Source organism: Theobroma cacao, chromosome 1 (genome assembly GCF_053813885.1).
Source record: "Theobroma cacao isolate CCN51 chromosome 1, ASM5381388v1, whole genome shotgun sequence".
In the NCBI taxonomy this organism is placed as follows: Eukaryota; Viridiplantae; Streptophyta; class Magnoliopsida; order Malvales; family Malvaceae; genus Theobroma; species Theobroma cacao.
Window position 1 is genome coordinate 38,150,099 of NC_142639.1, and position 19,461 is coordinate 38,169,559.

General features: G+C 35.5%; 3 protein-coding genes and 1 long non-coding RNA gene across 4 annotated transcripts; 2 read left to right on the top strand and 2 right to left on the bottom strand.

Annotated features, from left to right (window-relative positions):
* Positions 1-1,245: 1,245 nt before the first annotated feature.
* Positions 1,246-4,294, bottom strand: LOC18613822 (pentatricopeptide repeat-containing protein At2g03380, mitochondrial-like). The gene has a single exon (XM_018127490.2). The coding sequence runs from the start codon at positions 3,844-3,846 to the stop codon at positions 1,504-1,506; it is 2,343 nt and encodes a 780-aa protein (XP_017982979.2). The 5' UTR covers positions 3,847-4,294; the 3' UTR covers positions 1,246-1,503.
* A 58-nt stretch (positions 4,295-4,352) lies between these two features.
* On the bottom strand, positions 4,353-7,127 carry LOC18613823 (SNF7 family protein). The gene is made up of 8 exons (XM_007051257.3): positions 6,785-7,127; positions 6,645-6,704; positions 6,376-6,546; positions 6,111-6,293; positions 5,896-6,026; positions 5,267-5,435; positions 4,924-5,053; positions 4,353-4,776 (listed from the first exon to the last, which is right to left on the bottom strand). The coding sequence occupies exons 1-8, from the start codon at positions 6,974-6,976 to the stop codon at positions 4,514-4,516; spliced, it is 1,299 nt and encodes a 432-aa protein (XP_007051319.3). The 5' UTR covers positions 6,977-7,127; the 3' UTR covers positions 4,353-4,513.
* A 2,610-nt stretch (positions 7,128-9,737) lies between these two features.
* On the top strand, positions 9,738-12,237 carry LOC18613824 (cytochrome P450 709B2-like). The gene is made up of 5 exons (XM_018114282.2): positions 9,738-10,079; positions 10,249-10,472; positions 10,610-10,860; positions 10,937-11,321; positions 11,409-12,237. Exons 1-5 carry the CDS (start codon positions 9,803-9,805, stop codon positions 11,838-11,840), a joined length of 1,569 nt encoding a protein of 522 aa, XP_017969771.2. The 5' UTR covers positions 9,738-9,802; the 3' UTR covers positions 11,841-12,237.
* Positions 12,238-17,009: 4,772 nt separating this feature from the next.
* Positions 17,010-18,550, top strand: LOC148764798 (uncharacterized). Its single transcript, XR_016024128.1, has 3 exons — positions 17,010-17,202; positions 17,385-17,718; positions 18,171-18,550. It is a non-coding gene; the product is annotated as an uncharacterized LOC148764798 (long non-coding RNA).
* The last annotated feature ends 911 nt before the right edge of the window (positions 18,551-19,461 follow it).

Here is a 19,461-nt window from a genome sequence, read left to right on the forward strand (position 1 = left end):
ATCGTTTTAATGTTGGGATGTTGTTGATTTATATTTTATGATATTATATTTTAGGGCCCTTTTCGAGCTTAAGCTAAAAGATCAAAAATTGAATATCAAAACCATTAGACCAAAGCGGTTTAGATGCCATAGCTTTGAGTTGAATGCATTATTTTAGGTCTTGAGTCTTGAGTATTCTTAATGAAAATTCTTCATTAGATTTGAAAGATGTGTGCATGGTGCAAATTAAATATGCTAGTAGTATCATTTTTGTCGCTCACTCCATGGCGGTAGCCGGTTGGTGATCAAAGAGCGCCTTTAAATCACCCACCTAAAACCACCTTTGGCCATTGGCATTTCATTCTTATTACTGATAGAGTTTGTGGTTCTAGTTTTTCCATGTTCCTTTGCGTTTTCTAAATACCCAAAATGAGAGAGGCTAACTATATCACAAACAAATATTGCAGCTTGCAGGAGCCTAACTTCAATCATTTCTTGAACTAGTGAAAGATATATGGGAGACCCTCCAACTGACAAAAACCTCTTGCTTCTTCACATCTCGGCTTGTTCCTGCCCTCAATTTAACGATGGGCAACTCAGATCGGATGTTGTCTTTACAATCTTTTACTGAACAAATAGGATGCGATCACTGGCCCATGAACAAACAGTATCCGATATTGAAATTGGAGTATTACAGTCATGGAACAAGGTGTATCTAGGAGTCACCCTTTATCAGCAAGATTTGTAAGCTATATCCAGGGCGATTGAAGCATGAATCACCTTTTCTCCCAATCAAAACAGTGAAGGAGTCAGAACAAGTATTTTCTGAAGAAAATTTCAGTCCAGTAGCAATTAATTTGCAGCAGGTTGCTGCTTTTTCCATATCATTACATTACCACTGGAACATACAAACTTCATTTCTGCAGCAGCTGGAGACTTTTTCTTTCCAACATGAGAGTTCTTTCTATAGTGATGATTCACTTGGATTTGTAGTCTCATCAGTTTGGTTTCTCGAATAAGTTACGTTTTAGCTCACCAAAAGGTTGGTAAGCCATAACTTTTTTCAAATCCTTTATTTTGGTTTTAATACCGAAAGTTCAAACCCTTGCAACAGTTATGTATATATAGCCAGCTCTCACGTAACAATATAAATAAAAAACAAAAAAAAAAAAAAAAGAAAGGAAAGAAAAAAGGGCATGTCGGCAAGCCTGTAAATCTAGCAAAACAATAGTATATGCTTGAAGTTTCTTATTGGAACAAGAAATATTTTGACAGTGGAAATTTGTGAACTGTACATTTCAAAAAATAGAGATGAATCTTAGCAGCAGGAACCAATCTAAACTCAAATTGTACTAAGCTCGCCAGACTTGAAATTAGTTCATCCTTAGCATAATCATTCTCAAATGTAGATTGTTTGCACCCCCTTTTCAACTTTTTTGAATGATTGCCCACCCTGAAGTCTCCTGGTGGTTGATACTTCCTACATGATCTGTTTTGCTTGTGCGCATTGAATTGTTGACCGTTTCAGCCGGCATCGAAACTCATTAGATCATTAACATCATGCAGAATATCATCGGACGAGAAACTTGGATCAGGCTTATATCCTTCATTCCTCATCTCCAGAAACAGGTTTTCCAGAATGTGTTGATGGTTATTTAATTTGGATTGTGCAGCATGGAACATATAAATACTGGAACCTACCTGAATCCAGCTACTTCCAGGTCTCTTTGGCAGATGCTTCTCTTTTATCATCGTTCTGACCTTCAGTGCATCTTTCCATCTTCCGCTGGAAGCATATATATTGGATAACAGAGTATAATGGCCTGAATCTTTCTGCTCTTTCTGTAAAATGTGCTTCTCTAAACACCTAGCCAGCTCAACCTTATTATGAACTCTGCAGGCACCAAGTAAACTTCCCAAAACATTCATGTCCGGTTCCACTGGCATTCTTTTGACTAGATCGTAGGCATCATCAAGGTGCCCTGCTCTACCAAGAAGGTCCACAATGCATGAGTAGTGTTCCATGTCTAGTGGAATATTGTAATCATATATCATGGACTGATACAACGACCAGCCTCTATCAACTAGACCGGCATGACTGCAAGCAGTCAAGAGTGCAATAAATGTGACTTTATTGGGTCTAATTCTTGCCTCCTTCATTTGCTCAAAGAATTGAAAAACGTGTTCTCCAAGTCCATATATCCCATGAGCAGAGATTATTGTGTTAAATGTCACAATATTTTTCTCCTTCATCTGATTGAAAATGCTTACTCCAAGTTTAAGGCTCCCACATTTGCAGTACATATCTATTAGAGAATTGCCAACAGAGACTGCTGTCGCAAGACTGCTTCTGATTGCATAGCCATGGATTTCTTTCCCATGTTTGAGACTTCCAATTTTTGTGCAAATTGGAAGAATGCTAACCAGGGTTATGGAATTTGGTTTGAGATTGAAATCCCATATTTTCTGAAAAGTCCAAAATGCGGTATCAACCTCACCATTCAAAGAATATCCTACAATTGTAGAATTCCATATTGTGACGTCCCTATGTGACATAATTCTAAAAATGTGCTCTGCTTTTATCATTGAATCACAATTGGCATACATATCAATCAGTGCACTTCCTACAACAACATCAGATTCAAAAGCTTGTTTTAGGATGTAGCCATGCATCTCCTTTCCCTGCTTCACTAATTTGAGTTTGGCCAATCCTGGAAGAACACTTGCTGCAACAATGGCATTCGTTCTTATTTCTGCATCCTTCATCATGAGATACAGGTGAAAACTCTTGTGGTACTGGCAATTCTGTGAATAACCAGCAATCAAGGTACTCCAAGAGACTACATCCTTATTCTTAATGTCACAAAATATAGAGTAGGCAGAATGAGTGGCACCGCATTTGCAGTACATATCCATCAGAGCATTAGAAACATACAAATCACTCTGTAAACCACTCCTTATAGCACATCCTTGAATGGTCATTCCCATTTTCAAATCTTCCAGTCTGCCACAAGCTGGAAGAATAGCTGCCATAATAACTGAATCAGGTCTTAGCCCTTCTAATCTCATCCTTCTAAATAGTGACAATGCCTCTAACCATTCTCCACTCTGCACATTCCCACATATCATTGCGCTCCAGCAAGCTAAATCTTTCTCTTTTATTCCTTCAAAAATCTGTCGTGCTTCACTTAGACTACCGCACTTGGCAAACATATCTATCATGGCACATTCAACATAAGCGTTGCATTTCATATAACTCCCATTCCACAGAATAAAATCTCGAACCTTCTTACCTTCTTCAAGATCATTCAACTCAATACAAGCTTTTAAAACAAGTGGGTAAGTGAAATTATCAGGAATCAGCCCTTGACTAATCATCAAGTGATAGAATTCAATTGCCTTGGAAAAACGACCCACGTCAAGAAAACCTCTAAGAATTCCGTTCCAAGCAAGATTAGTCCTTTGGGGCAGCTGATCAAACACAAAAAGTGCATATTGTAAACAGCCAAAGGTTACGTACACATTGACAAGCTGTGAACCAAGGACTCTATCAGTATTACTGGGGTTAAACAATCCATTGACAATCAAAAGAGCATGTAATCTTTTGGCATCAGAAAGATTTGAAGGTGACTTAAGTTGAGAAAATAGGGAGCTACGCAAAAGATTTTGATGATTGAATGACTGTGGCAAAGAAGAGATATTCGTTAGATGAAAGGTTTTGTCAGCTTGGGCAGTGCATTTATGAGGTGGGTTTGAGTTTTGGGAGAGGGTCGAAATGGGTTTGCCGATTACAAGTGATAGTCCAGTTGGTAAATGGAGTACTTGTTTGTGAACCCTGGTGGATTCTCTGGTTATTGCTGGCAGCATTTTCTGTCCAATTCCAGGGCGTGATGCTGGAGATCTAGCATTTTCTGGGATGTGTTAATTTACGAAAATTGGATCATGGATTCATTTGGCGTTTTTAAGAGGAAGAAACGCCGGGGTGGAGGCAAACTGCAGTAGGCTGCTTATACACGTTAACGAAGTCCTTCGCAACCTTAAAAATCTTTCAGAATCTTCTCCCCAACCCTTATAGAAAAATCCTTTTCTTCTTTGATGACGATAACGGCGAAGAAGGAAACAAAAATCACTGACGCAATTATGCAAACACAGTCATGATAATTGACCAGGGACAGGGTAGCTTTTCATACAATGTATCCAACTGTTATCCTTTGCCGTCCATTAATATGATTGAAGCCCTATATGCCCGCTGGCCCAACTTGTTGGACTGCTTAAGCATTACAAAGCGATTTACCTATTGTGTGGATGCTGGTTTTTTCACCCAGCAGATAAGCAGATAAAAAATATTGGGTGAGGAGGGGCAGCATCAGACGTAAGTTCAAAAGGCGTCCTTGCATATTCACATTCTGAATTAAAAATCGTATGTTATTCACAACGGAAGCCAATTGCTCAAATGATGGACTATTAAGCCACTGTTCATTATATGAATGACAGTTATCACAAAACGGTCATAATCAAAACAGCATATGGATATTTATGCAGCTTCAAGCATCGGGCTGTTTGAATCCTTGTTCTTAGCTGGAACCCCGAAATTCTGAATTGCTGATCCCTTGGGTGTAGCATCCACTAGTTTTAGATTCGACAAAGCTTCAGTCAGTGATTCATCAGATCCTGCTGTATCACTAACACCAGCTTCACAGATCGGATCTTTACGGTTTTCATTTCCAACTTCCAACTCCAATTTCCTGAATGCCTCTTCAATATCTTCATCCTCAATGCCTGAGTATGGAGCTGATTCTATAACAGTCAAACGAGAACATGTTAGACAAGAGAACTAAGTACAAATATATTATCAAGACACCATGCAACAACTTAATGAAAACTAATTGGTATTTTCTACTTTCAAAGATGTTAAAAAGGATGATTAATAAACTATATAAATACCTAGAGCCATTTCAACTTGCTTCTGCGAATCAATGCTCTCATCAAGTTCTTCCAAGCAGAGGTGAACTTCTTCCACACTGATCTTATTTTCCTTTATTGCTCGTGCTCCAATCTGGATTGCTTCAGTCACCTGCCATCAAAGAATTATGCATCAGCTTATTCACTATCTTCTGCCATGAGAAGCCTTGCAAACCAACTTTCCTGACAGCTAAAACCTAAGTCATTAAGCTCACTTTCATTGGCAAGTTTGAACATTTTCGCATAGCTTTGGAACCACATAAAAATATTAAGAGGCTCAAATATGTTGTGTTTAAAACCAAAACTTAAGTTGTAGTTGTCTGACCTTTTTTGTTGATTCAGCATTTGCAATAACATTTAAGACTTCCTCCACTCTGTTCAGAAGTGAGGTACATTTTTCTCTATTCTCAGTGCCCAACTTCATCTCCCTTGCGTGTCTCAGGGCCAATTTCTTGTTCCCAGATTTCAAAGAAACTAACGCGGACTGTCTTGACCTGCAAAGAATAACCTCAACCATCAGACCAGTATAACTTGAGTTGAGACACTCTATGCATAACAGAAACAAACTGCTTGCGAAAGAGGAACATCTAAGATGCAAATATGGTTTTAAAATGAAAACTCTCTGCCGTACATATTGCTCACTCATTGTCTCTGAATTGCTCATGGTTCAAAAGAAAGTTAACCAAGATTTTCAACGAGGAACATAGTGCAAATGACTAATGTCCTAAATGGTTTAATCACTGATAACAATAGGTATCACATTCCATATCTCTCTAGAAAGCAACCATTCATGCTAGACAAACTTCATGGACATGTGAACTCCTTATCAGTGTTTTTAACTGACCCTAAATCTCCTTGAATGCATTATTCATAATTCACATTTTCTTAGGCATGGACTATGAAGCAACACAGTTCAGCATTTGAGATAAGTATAAAGAGTCAGAGAAAGGTTACTTTTCACAGCGTCGGTCAATCACATCAAGTTGTTGCTGGAGTTTTTCTTGAGTCCAAATCATGTGCAGAGTGTCAAAATCTAAACTCGAGACACTAGAAACCACTGCTGATGAAAGGGAAACTTTTATGCCCTGCAGTAATTTAATTACCAACAAGAAACAAAAATCTGCAAATACATATAACTCAAGCAGGTTCATAGGTACAAAAAGCAATACCTCAATTAATTCTTTCTTATAGGTCGAGAGATACTGTCCTTTACCACACCCTGACAAATAACTCAACACTGCATGCTCTTCCTCTTGTCCTCCACACATGCTCTCAAACTTCTTCCTCGTAACAATGCAAGACGAAGTCCAATGACTTTCGGACAAAAACTTAACGACCTCATCAGCTTTTTCCTAAAGACAATCAAACAAAACAACTTAAAATTCCAACTTTACTAGATTTAACAAATACTTGTCACAAACATCATTACAAAACCTTTAACAATGTTGTAAGAATGACGCAATCTTCAAGAAGAATCCCTTCTGAAGTCATTGTTGATCTATTCATCAAACCTTTCACTTTCCTAAACAGCTGAGACATTCTCCCGTTATAAGGATCCGCCACGTCCGAAATTCGGGTTATTTCACCTTCATTATACATCATAAACTGAAAATTTGACAAAAAAATAAAACCCAAAAATTTCCCAAACAAAAGCCCAAAGCTATAATCAAATTTGAAAAAGAAAGACACATAATTTAGCTCACCAGTACGTGATCAAGGCACAAAGGAGTCAACCCTCCTCGATTAAACCACTCATTTTTGACCTTCAAATAAACGAATTACTACATAAATAAAATAAAATATAGTAAATTTGAGAAGCTAAGAGAATTAGAAAACTAAAAACCTGGGAAGGTGAAATGACGAAGAGACCAAACTGGCGGGAGATTTTGATGATCAAATCTTTCCAGAATTGGAATTTGGGTTCCCAATCGGATCTTTGACCGCTAAACGCTTTGAATCGGGCCGTGGCCATCAATTCGTCATCCCAATCCGGTACTTCTTTTCTTATGAATTCCCTCACGGATTTCGAATCCATTTCCTCTTAGCTACCGCAAATATCGGAATTCAACTAAACTCCCGCCCAATTCTTCCGTTTAACTAATGCTGATTTTTCCTTTTCTTTAGAAGGGTTTCGCAATTTCCTCTCGAAATTTTCATTAGGAAAGGAAAATCCAAAACGGGTTTGGATTGAGAACCAGATCTTACTCTTTAAGTCCAAGCCCAATAGCAACCTTCTTGGGCCTGCTTTTGTTTCACGAACGAAGAACAGAATTCAGATATCTGAACTGTCAACCTTAATGGGTACGGTTGAAAATTAGGTGCTTATATAAATGGTGACGATGCTTACACTTCATAGTGATTTGCCTCGTCAGAATTTTTTCCTTTTTTTGCGCATTTAAAGCTTGGAACCTAAACCAAAGTTGTATTCTAATATATGATTAAATCGAATGTTTTGAGTGTTATATATAAAATTTTAATTAATAATAATTTAAATAAAAAGAATATTGAGTGTAATTTACATATGTCAATGAATATTTTACAAATGAATATTTACGTTACTCGATCCGATTAAGTAGGATTAAGATATCTTATAATTGAATTTAGGTAAGACTCAGGTAATAGTCTTACAGTACTCATTATTTAAACTCAATTACATATGATGATTTTTAATATTAAAATTTAGTTTTATATATTATTTTTTGTTTATAAATTTTTCACAATTAATGTAATACTTATTAATATTTTTTAATTTTTCTAAACATGGTTTTAAACTTTAATTTATTTTTTTATGAACTAAGTTTAATTTATTAACTTTTATTAATAATATATATAAAAATTGATTTTAAATTTATTTTAATCGGATAAACAGGTTTGGGTATTTTACAAGTAATGTCTAGGATATGCGGGTACGAATTTTGAATATAATTCAAAATATAATCAAGTATTTGTAGAATTTGGATACTATATCTAATAATAAGATTTGAGATAATTTAAAAATTAATAAATATCTAACCTGTTGACATTTTTATTACAATACGAATATCCGCAGAAAACGATTCAAAGTATTTTCCTGACTAAATTTGAAAATCAAGTGAAAAGAATAAAAGTTAAATTATTTGCTTTATAATGTAGTAAAGATATATAACCGAAGTAACCATATACCTTGCTAGGTACCATGAGTTTGGATTGAACAACAATAATTAATGATGATTTGTTGGTTCTAAGATTTACATTGGATTTTTCTTTTTTGGGTATTATTATTTGTGTCTGTTTATTAAGTGTGAGAGGAGGGTCCTTTCCTTTGCATTGCATGATGAATGAAATAATTGTGACATGGATTCAGCAATAATCTCAAGTCCATTTCAAGGGATCTGATCAAGCTTTTTCGATCACCCAAAAATAGAATTAGAATAAATTCAATTCAGTTTATGGATGCCTAAGAACACTGCTGACATGGTCTGGAAAGGATTTAAATTCATTTCTCTGCTACGGTTGTGTTAATGAATTGTAGACCTTATAAATCTGTAACCTTTGACTTGTTATTGGCCATCAGACACCTCAGATGATCTGCCAGTCACTTTTGTATCTGCAAGCCTTAAAAGGATTTGCTTTTTGTGGTCTCTATGTGAGACTTTGAATGAATTCTGTACTTTTCGTAAAAAAAAAAAAAAAAACGAACTAGGATCATTTGGCAGGAACTAAAAACACAAGAACCAGCAAAACGTATCTTAGTTATAAATTGATGGCTAGCTAGAACAGGTTGAGCAGTGGGGCCAAACCAAAACGAATACGGCAACGCTCCATGGATGTCTAATCATTTAACTTGATAGGTGTTTCATTAAACTTAATAATTTTAGACACAACATATTAACATAATGCGAAAATATACGGAGTTAAATAGATTTGAGTTTAACCTTAACGTATTTTTTATCTAATTGTATCTGAAACGTTTAAGACACGAAAATTTTTATGTGTTAATGTGTCAGATACAAGTAATACGTTTAATTAATCGTGTTATCGTGTTTAAACGTATAAACGTGTTTAATCATGTTATTGTGTTTAAACATATATATATGACATGTTTATTAATTTGTTAAAAATTAATAGTCAAAGACTATTTTAGTATTACTTAAATAATTTTGAACAATTATTTTAGTAAGATTTTTAAATTTTATAAAAATAATAATGTAATTATGTCATGCCCAAACCTTAATTTTAAATTTTGTTTTGTTATATTTGATATTATCGTTATTTTTTTATGATAATTGCTTTTATAATTATTAATTTTAAATTTAAATAATAAAATTATATTTAATTATAAATATTTTTATCTAATCATATTATTAATCGTATCATGTCATATATTGACACGTTTAATAAATATATTAATCATGTCGTGTCGTATTATATGATTATTAAATATATATATATGTATTTTAAATTCAAAACATAAAAATTATTTATATTGTATTTATATTTAACTTTAACGTATTTCATATTTAATTATATATGACACATTTAAGATATAAAAACATAAATTATCATATCTACATTTCTAGCAAGAAAGGAGAAGGGAGGGGTTTCAGGGATAAGGTTAAAACTAGTTAGTATATATCTAAAAAGAGCTGCCTTATTATAAGCCACACATGCCAATTGCCAAGCCAAGGCCGCAAAAATTGTCCCCCACGTATAAGCTCCATTTTCTTGCCTCAGCAATGACCTCACTGTCATCCACGGGGCATCCCTGCATGGAAGGACCAAATCCCAGCCTCATCTATATGTATTCTACAAACCAACATCTTATTGACACAATCTTTGCCACACTGATCCCAAAAAAAAGCAGAGGAAATACTTTGTCCGGATGGATTATGTTAGTTTGGCCTTGAAAACTGCTTTGGTGGTTGTTCTGGTCTCCAAGATTTTGCAAGTGTTTAAGATTGTTGTGTGGAGGCCACATGCCCTGACGAAATGCTTCAAGAAGCAAGGAATCAGAGGGCCACCATACTCTCTCCTTAGGGGTTCTCTCGATGAGATAAAGAAGTTGCGACAAGCAGCCGAAGAAATTATATTGGACACCAACTCAAATGATATTGTTAAGCGTGTTCTCCCACACTACTATATATGGTCCTCAGAATATGGTCAGCTTCCTTCTTATAGTACTACTATAACATAGTAATTCCTTAAGTTTTAGTGCTCCCGTGTCGATGTATAAGTTCTGCTAGATTTTCGTAGATTAACCAGATTGATTGATTAGTACTCTTATCATTCGGATGAACCAGCTTTGCATGTTATTTTCTTGTCACACAGGAGAGACATTTCTGTATTGGCATGGAACAGATCCCCGTCTTTGCATTTCAGACCCCGAGCTCGCCAAGCAAATACTATCAAACAAGTTTGGTTACTACAGCAAACCCCGTGCGAGACCTTCAGTCGAGATGTTAGCAGGGAAAGGATTGGCTTTGATTAATGGACTAGACTGGGTTAGGCGCAGAAGAATTCTTAATCCTGCTTTCTCCTTGGACAAGATTAAGGTTTCAAAAAATTCCGAATAATCCTATTTGCCTTCTTACTTGAAACAAAGATTAATTTCTTCATCGTTTTGTTAATATCTTGGGAAATTTATCAGCATCTCCATGTCCATGGCTTAAAGGGAATATGGATCTTACAGGTTATGGTAAAGAGAATGGTGGTTTGTTCGATATCCATGTTTGAAGAGTGGAAACATCAAGCTGAGTTAGCTGAAGACCACTGTAAAAAGATAGAGATCTGCGGGGAATTTCAAAAGCTAACAGCTGATATAATTGCACACACTGCTTTTGGAAGCAGCTACATCCATGGAAGGGAGGCTTTCACGGCACAAAGAGAGCTTCAAGGATGGTGTGCAGCTTCAAGTGCGAATATTTTCATCCCTGGCAGCCAGTAACGATTATACTCTTACACCTCAATTTCTTCTCTAAGTTTTTAGATTTGTCTTAATTTTTCTCAAATCTTTCAGATATCTCCCTACTCCATCCAACCTTCAAATGTGGAAGCTTGACAGGAAAGTAAAGGGTTCACTAAGCAGCATCATGAAGAGTAGATTGACTTCCAAAATCAGCGGTGGTGCAGATTGCCCTTACGGAGATGATCTACTCGGTTTGATGATGGCAGCTGCGGATCCTACTCAATCTAAAGGAAATCTCATGTTGCACATGGATGAAATCTTGGAGGAATGCAAAACATTCTTTATAGCAGGGCATGAGACGACTTCCAATTTATTAACTTGGACAATGCTCTTGTTGAGCATACACCCAGACTGGCAGGCAAAACTCAGACAAGAGGTCTGGGAGGAATGTGGGATGGGAATTCCAGATGCTGATATGTTGGCTAAGTTGAAATTGGTAACATTTCAAGAACTATTTTATTCTCTTAATTAAAACATTATCTTAAATGTTTCAAAAACCTGAATTGGATAGCACTAATATCAGGTGAACATGGTTCTACTGGAGGTCTTGAGACTGTATTGCCCAGTGATACTGTTGATGAGAGAGGCATCGGAAGACATGAAGTTGGGGAATCTAATGATTCCGAAACACACACTTTTAACAATTCCAGTGGTGAAGATTCATCGAAGCAAAGAATATTGGGGAGAGGATGCAGATGAGTTCAACCCAATGAGATTCATGAATGGGATCTCCAAAGCAGCAAAGCATCCGAATGCATTAATGGCCTTTTCAATTGGTCCAAGAGCTTGTATTGGGCAGAATTTCGCGATGCTGGAAGCAAAAGCTGTGCTTGCGCTCATTCTTCAGAGGTTTTCCTTCTCCCACTCCCCTGACTACAAACATGCTCCGGCCGACTACCTTGCTTTACAGCCCCAACACGGTCTCCCTATTATTGTAAAACCTCTTAACATGTGAAATACTTTTTTTGGCTAAGCCATGAACTATTTCATTGGTTTAATAATTCAATGGGGTTACATAAGTTAGTAGCCTTACATGGGAAACACAGAGTTTGACCCATATAAACCACCCACCCTAGACAACCATTGCCTGAACCCTCCCTTACAAAATGAAAGCTCACTCTGTACAGTTCCAATCAATACCAGAAACATTTCACGAAAAACATTTACTTAGCCAGAAAGAGTTCCTAAGTCATCAGCAGGTCATGTGAAATACTTGCAGAGAACTTGCTTAAGATTATCGAAAATATTCTCTGCAACTAGCCTCAAGGGCGTGTTTTGTATATATAGTATTATAAATTTTAATGGGCCAAGAACATAAACAAATCTAATGGGCATTAATAGTTTTTATTTTTCTTTGGGTTCTATTTTATCTTTACACTATTAGACCAAATGTTTTAAAATTAGAGATGAAAAGTATGGACAATGGACTACGGTGAATCATGAAGTGACCTAGGACCATGGTTGTGAAAATATTTTGTTGAAGAAAATATATATGTATATTCCAGCCCATCTTACGTGGCCCCAGATGGCTGTACACAATCGTCACCAACCTCGTTGGGTTTGCAATGCTTTTCACTGTACGAAACATGACAGCTTTAATTGTCTCTCCTTCCTAGTAAAAACAAAATGTAAGAAAAATCTCTCTCTTGTATTAAACCAAAGAGTAGAAAGAATCTCAAAATTCTCTCCGCACCTAAACCGGATGATGTTCGGATTCTTCTCCTCTTTACACTTGTCATCTGATTGGAAATTAATAAAATTTCTATGGCTATAGGGTCCTCTGTTGATTGATGGAAATAGTGATAGGGACCTGGATATACAGGACAACAAAAGGAAAGACAAGAAGTAACAGCAAAATATTAACTTATCAGATTTTTCAGCATATCTGCAAATCACATAATCAATGTTTTGAAGTATGAAATCTACTAAACAAGTATTTGCCTCCATGAAATCTGCTTTTCAAATTTTCACCATAATTTTTTGATTATCACAAATCTATATATATAAATATGTATAACATTGTAAAGATTCAAACTTCATAATATACAAACACCTTTTCTTATATTGGAAACTGTGTATTTGCTTATGCATTTTGATGGTTACGGTTACATGGTAACCTCTCTATTCCAATAAAATTTCTATGGTTTATCATAAAAATGAAAAATAGAGCCTTTGGCTTCTTTTCCCCTCACCCACCCTTCTTCAAAATTATTTTCATCTCTCAACGATTAAGATTCTTAAGAAAATCAAAGATAAGAGAGTTTTAACTTAACCAATAGTAGATATTTGAATTTAATTATTAATGTATTATTTTTATATGAAATTACATCTCAGAATAAGTAAAAAACCTACATCACCACTCTGGACAATAATGAAAATAACCCACAATAATTGACAAAATTCACTTAAATATTTTTACTCATTGCATGTTCCAGGGAATTTGACTTAACAACTCAGATGTCGAGGTAGTTAAAAGATGTTCTTCTTAAACTGCCCTTTCTTCTCATTTTAAGACATTATTGAGCAGACCACCGCGTGCATGGTCTTCTGGGTCATGCAGGGTACGGTGAACAAGATGGCAACATGTACCATATCCGTGCTTGAAGAGTCAAAGCTACTATACCCGAGGGACAATGTAAAAGATAGAAGTGATTGGAGAATTTCAAAAAACTATGCACTGCCTTGGAAGTAGCTAAATTCAGGGCAAGGAGGCCTTCCAGGCACAAAAATTGCTTCAACGTTGGGTTATAGCTTCATATGCCAAAATCTTCTTCCCTGGCAGCCAGTGATTATTAACTCATATACTCTTGACTCATCTTTTCTTAATTTGGATTTTGGAATTTGCCTAGGTTTTACTGCTAAACAAAATGCTTAACATATAACAATATTTGCTTGCATATATCTTCCCACTTCATCAAATCTCCAAATATGGAAGCTTGATAGGAAAATTAAAATCACACTGAGGGGCACCATCCAGAGTAGATTGAATTCTAAAGCTACCAGCAAATCAGAATCTCCTTATGGAGATGATCTAGTTGGTCTTATGATTGCAAACTCAGAAATTAACGACTGAAAATGATGGTACAACTGACTATGGATGAAGTCATGGAGGAGTGCAAAACATATATTTCTTTACAGGCCACTATTAGATCGCCAATTTGTTAATTTGGACCATTTTCTGTTGAGCTCACATCAAGAATGGCAAGCAAAACTCAGAGAAGAGTTGTAAAGGAGTTTAGAATGAAAATTCCAGATGCTGATATGCTCGCCAAATTAAAATTAGTAAGTTTACCACAAATATATTATTATCTTGAATAATTACCAGAAATTTTCACAAGTCCGAATTGGCCTAAGCTGTTTATTTATTAGGTAAACATGTTCCTGCTGGAGGTTTTAAGGCTGTATTGCCCGTTCCTAATGACGATTAGAGAGGCACCAGAAGACTTGAAATTGGGGAATCTAATGGTACCAAAAAGCACGTGTTCAATCAACTGAGATTCAATAGATCTGATGATTCATCATAGCTAAGAATATTGGGGAGAAGATGCAAAGGAGTTCAATCCACTGAGATTCAAGTATGGAATCTCCAAAGCAGCAAAGCAACCCAATGCATTTCTCGCCTTTGCAATTGGCCCAAGGCCTTGCATTTGGCAGAATTTCGCAATGTAGGAAGCCAAAACTGTGAGCTCCTTGATTCTTCAAAGGTTTTCCTTATCCTCACTCCCTTGAGTATAAGCATGCACCTGTCAACTGTCTTTCCTACACCCACAATCTGACCTCCCCGTTATTGTGAACACAAAGCCACAGTGTTGGTGTTATATCGGACCTTGTTCAAGGTTACTGCAAACTTATGGTGTCTAAGTTGATTCTTCTTCCAAATTCTACTGCATCCACAGTTTCATAAACTCTTTCATCCTGGTAAATAACAGGGTAATGCATTTTTTAGCTTGAATATTATAGATTGTTTAGTGTTACTACCAGTTATGAGTACTTTGATAACTGAGAACTTGGCATGTGGTTGGCCTTCTCCGTAAAGAGTTGGGATGGCAGCCTCAGAGTCATATGACTTGGCCTACTTTGACTTCGCACTTCCCAATTAACATGGTCCTACCCAAATTCTCCCCGGCCTCTCTAATATAATTGTTCACCAATTTTGCTAGTCAACTACTTTATTAGCAATATTAAAAAGAAACTTTGCTGTCGCCAATGGAGATTGAAGCAAAACACTAGTCAACAATCACAGCACACACAATAACCATCATTAGGCATTGATTAATGGGTATATGTTGAAAGAAGTTAAAACATAAAAATCCTAATTTTATACGGAGCCTAAGGCAACAAACTTCAACATGTTCAATCTAACGCCTTCTATGTCTAGTGTACACTTTGCTATCCCATTGTATATCATCTTTCCCAGAAACCCACTTAACTGGGATTTTCCTATCTAACAATCAGATTCGCCTAAACTCCAGGTGAATTCTATCTAGTCCAGTATATTAAAAGGAAAGGTTCAAAAGAATGAGAATCCAACCCTTCACTGCCCGGAAGATGTCTCCGAGGAAAGCTGATCAGGGGAAAATATGGTCTCAATCTCTTCATCGTCTACAATCTTCTTGGGCTCATTTTTATCGGCAGGGAAGGAACCCTTACGTTTCCTTGGGGCTGGTGGGCATGTCAAGGATTCAGGAATCCGATGCTCTTTAGAAGTCGGAGTCCTACAGGATTCACTGTCGGCAACTGGAGCTGCCTCGCTGTTGCACTCTCCTTCTTCTACATTAACTGTTAGCTTTGCAATTTTGTCAGAAAGAATTTGTTGCGCGTCTTCTTTGGTGTAAACATTGATTACCATTTTTTTTTTCTCTCAATTGGGATTTATCGAAGACAGAGATCTGATTGGGATCTGGTCATACGGTGGGGAGAAGAGAAACAATGGGAAATTTTTAGGGCATACAAAAACCAAACAAAGGAGAAGAGTGGGGTCCACGGTTTAGTTGAGTTTGACTTTTGTTTTTTTTTTTAATTTAATTTATAAGCAGCCGGACACTATGCCCCGTGCTTTATGCGAAACTTGTTATTTATTAAAATCATATTTATACTAAGATATATCTCTGTCGATATTACAAGCAGCCGGACATTATACCCCGTGTTTTATGCGAAACTTGTTGTTTATTAAATCATATTTGTACTACGATATATCTCTCTTGATGTTAGTAAAAACTCCATATGTACTGATAATTGTATTATATTTGATCAATTATTGAAAATATAGGTATCCTAGAATATGATACGTTTTTTATAAATTTAATTTTATCATATTATCAAAATTTCTTTTTCATTTATTTTTAAGTGAAATATAAAAAATATTTTTTATGAATTTCAATAGATTTAAATTTTAAATAAAAATACTAAAAAAATCAAATTTCTCTTTTGATTTCAACTCAGGTTTTTTAACTTTTAATTAATAAATAAATATAAAAATATGCATTTTATTTAAAAATATATATTGTTCAAAAATTTGTTGAGAGTTTAAATTAAAAAATAATCATCTATAATCTTCAATTCAATTAATAAATAAAATATTTTTATTTTTTATTTTAATATGTAAATATTATTTATAATTAATTTAAAAATTTTTTATCATAACTTATGACATTCAATATTCAAAAATTAAATTTCGATACACAATATATCGATTTAACGATTATAGTGGTTATTACTTATGAATATTTTGACTAAAGTTATTTAAAAAATTAAATTAAAAAAATCAAAACCAATAAGATAGACTATAGTTGAAATAATTATAAAATATTAATTTAAAATTTTGTTTAATTTTTATTATGAAAATATTTTTTAATTTAGTATATAGTAATAAATAATGTTTTAATTAAAATTTAAGTGTGTAATTTTCAATTAATTTTTACATTTAATTAATTTATAAGCTATCTTCGTTTTTATTTTTATTTAATAACTTTTAATAAAATTTAAAAATTCCATCTGAAATTTTTTCATTTAAATCTTACTTGAGAAGAAGGAAAGTCTAGTGAGGGAAATGTAAATTAAAGAACTAAAGAAATTCTCAAACAATAAAATTTAAAGGATCTATAATTACATACCCCCTTCCTCCAAATCCAATTGTAAGCGAGGAATTCAAAATTTCCGTCCTAAATTCCCAATGATCAATTAGGCATGTGGAAGGATGAGATTTGCAGAATTGCTTCAAGAATTGCAGAATTGTTATTCGCGGAAGACAAACAGAGTATCCTGTTACGTCGACAGAGTCGCCGATGAGGGTTCTTCGTCCGCCCGGAGGCTGAAAGGTTAGCCTTCTAATCATATAAAACATGATGTAACATCTGTCCAATCTAAATTTCCCAAGGCTGCCTGCCTGCCTGCCTAAAAAGAAGAGAGTAGTTCAATTGTAACTCAATTCTTGATTTTTATGGGTTTTTTATGCGCATTGTTTATCGTTTACCACGCTAATTTCACTTTTCAGATGCAGATTGATTCTATTTTCATGATGTACATCGATAGCTAAACATGCTGCTGCTTTTTCCTCATGCGTGCATCTAATCGTCCCATATAGCCTGGTTCATCACTTACATGCTTTCAATATGTTCTTCACCCATCTCTGACCGAATCAGTCATGAAAAAACGAAAGCAAGATAATCATGTTATGGTTATGGAAACGCTGCTACTTTTTAATTTCTCAAGGTGCTTGAAACCGTGCTATAATCTATGCATACAGGTGGTTATTTCTAAAGATCCTGAGCACCATATGCAAATGCAACACAATTACTTGGAACAAGCCAACAGAGCAGCAGATAACTGAAACGGTCTGTGTAGCCAAATCATTGGTTTTCTAATTTACAGTGAACCTCCTAATAGTTTTAGCTTTCAATCTTCTAGCTGGCTTGGTCCGTCTGTCAACCCAGAATGTGTGTGTAAGCCCAGTCCGGCCTTCAATCTAATCGTTTGTGTTTCGTGTTTCGATTGGTCTCTTCTCTTTCACCTAAAAGAAAAATTAAACAATAATACTGCATTAGCGTGACGTCGGCCATATATCATTTCAGGCAAAGCTGAATTGGTATTGACAGAAGGAATATACAAAAAAGTACTAGCAGAATATGTTACCCGAGTTTAGCTTCAGCCGAGAGTTCCTTTTATGCCTAGACAAACACTTTGATCATCTTTCAGTTGGTTTTGGGGATTTACCTGCACTCTTTTTTGGTCTTTTCCTTCTTTACATATACGATTTCTCACTTTCTTGCCTGTCTTGTCTTTTCAGCGCTAAGTTGCCAGGGCCTGGTTACCACATGCTGTAAGGCGGGTAGTGGTGCTATCAACGTCCGATGACGACTTCCCTTCAACGTTGTGATGTGGAAATAGAGTAGAAATGGATGACAAGTTTAATCTAGTTCTTTGTTGGAGCGCAAGGCTATATGTCTTCTTATTGGTTGAAACTTGGAACTTTTGTAACATCAGGGAACGTGCAAAATCTTGAGAAACCAATAATGATATTAGTCCCTGCCTCCATGGATAAAGCAGGCTCTGATGGAGGTGAGATTATTGTTATATGGTAGGGAATGAGAACAATAGAAACTTATGAGTGAGATCAGACAAGCATCAGTAAATTCGATTCCTTGGCACACTGTTTAAAAGGAAAAATGTTCAAGACATCATGACATGTCAACCAGTTCCTTCATATGTAGCTTTCTGTAAGGTGAAAGGCTTCAAATTCCTGATTGTTTTGCTGGGTTGACAGTACCCTGGATTTGTCCATACAGCAGAGTGGTGTTGCTGCTGAGTGCTGATTCACTGAATGATTCTGACTCAGTGAAGATTTCTGACAGAGGAGCAGCGATGAGATTGGGCACTGCAGCCTGCTCTTTTTCTGTAGGATTTCATAGCCCAGCGTGGTCAGCCCTGTTAGTGAGATACAGAGTGGATTCTTATTTTTCTGTCATGGTTCAAATTTAATTTGAATTCACTCAAATATTATTTACTCATTGAAAACAAAAACAAGAAGTATCAACTAAAAAGAGTTTCAAGTGTATTTGCCTGCACTCATGAGGGAATAATTCCTAGAAGTTACAAAATGTGATATCCTCTACATATTCCTGCTAAAAGGAGGATACCTTGATCACTACATAACTCAGTTGGACATTGAGATTTGATCAACTAATATAAACCCTTTCTCTGTTTTTTACCAGTGATCAGAATGATTTCTTTCATTTCCACAAAAAGATTTTAAAAAAATGATTCATCTATAATTGCATGACCCAACTATTACTTTCACCTAACTTTTTCCTTTCTTTCTCTTGAATTTAACTCATACTGTTGACGACAAGATTTTCAAAAACACCGAAGTGAATTTAGTTTACCAGTTGACATGCTGCTCTTTTATCCTTTAATAAGCTTTGATGCTTCTGACCTTTCCAATCTATAGCTATCCATAGGTACCATATCAACATGATGCAAGCAAAATTGTATTTAATTATATAATGTTAATAACACTATAAAAGCATGCGGCAAAATTTCTATTTGCTGGTTTGTCTCTGTCTCCATGATGCAACCCT

Coding starts and splice junctions, on each gene's coding strand:
- LOC18613822 (XM_018127490.2), bottom strand. CDS start 3,846: ATGCTGCCAGCAATAACCAGAGAATCCACCAGGGTTCACAAACAAGTA.
- LOC18613823 (XM_007051257.3), bottom strand. CDS start 6,976: ATGGATTCGAAATCCGTGAGGGAATTCATAAGAAAAGAAGTACCGGAT. Junction 6,547..6,644: donor TGTGCCTTGATCACGTACTG/GTGAGCTAAATT, acceptor TCAAATTTTCAG/TTTATGATGTATAATGAAGG. Junction 5,054..5,266: donor ATGCTGAATCAACAAAAAAG/GTCAGACAACTA, acceptor CTTTGATGGCAG/GTGACTGAAGCAATCCAGAT.
- LOC18613824 (XM_018114282.2), top strand. CDS start 9,803: ATGGATTATGTTAGTTTGGCCTTGAAAACTGCTTTGGTGGTTGTTCTG. Junction 10,080..10,248: donor TATATGGTCCTCAGAATATG/GTCAGCTTCCTT, acceptor CTTGTCACACAG/GAGAGACATTTCTGTATTGG. Junction 11,322..11,408: donor TGTTGGCTAAGTTGAAATTG/GTAACATTTCAA, acceptor CACTAATATCAG/GTGAACATGGTTCTACTGGA.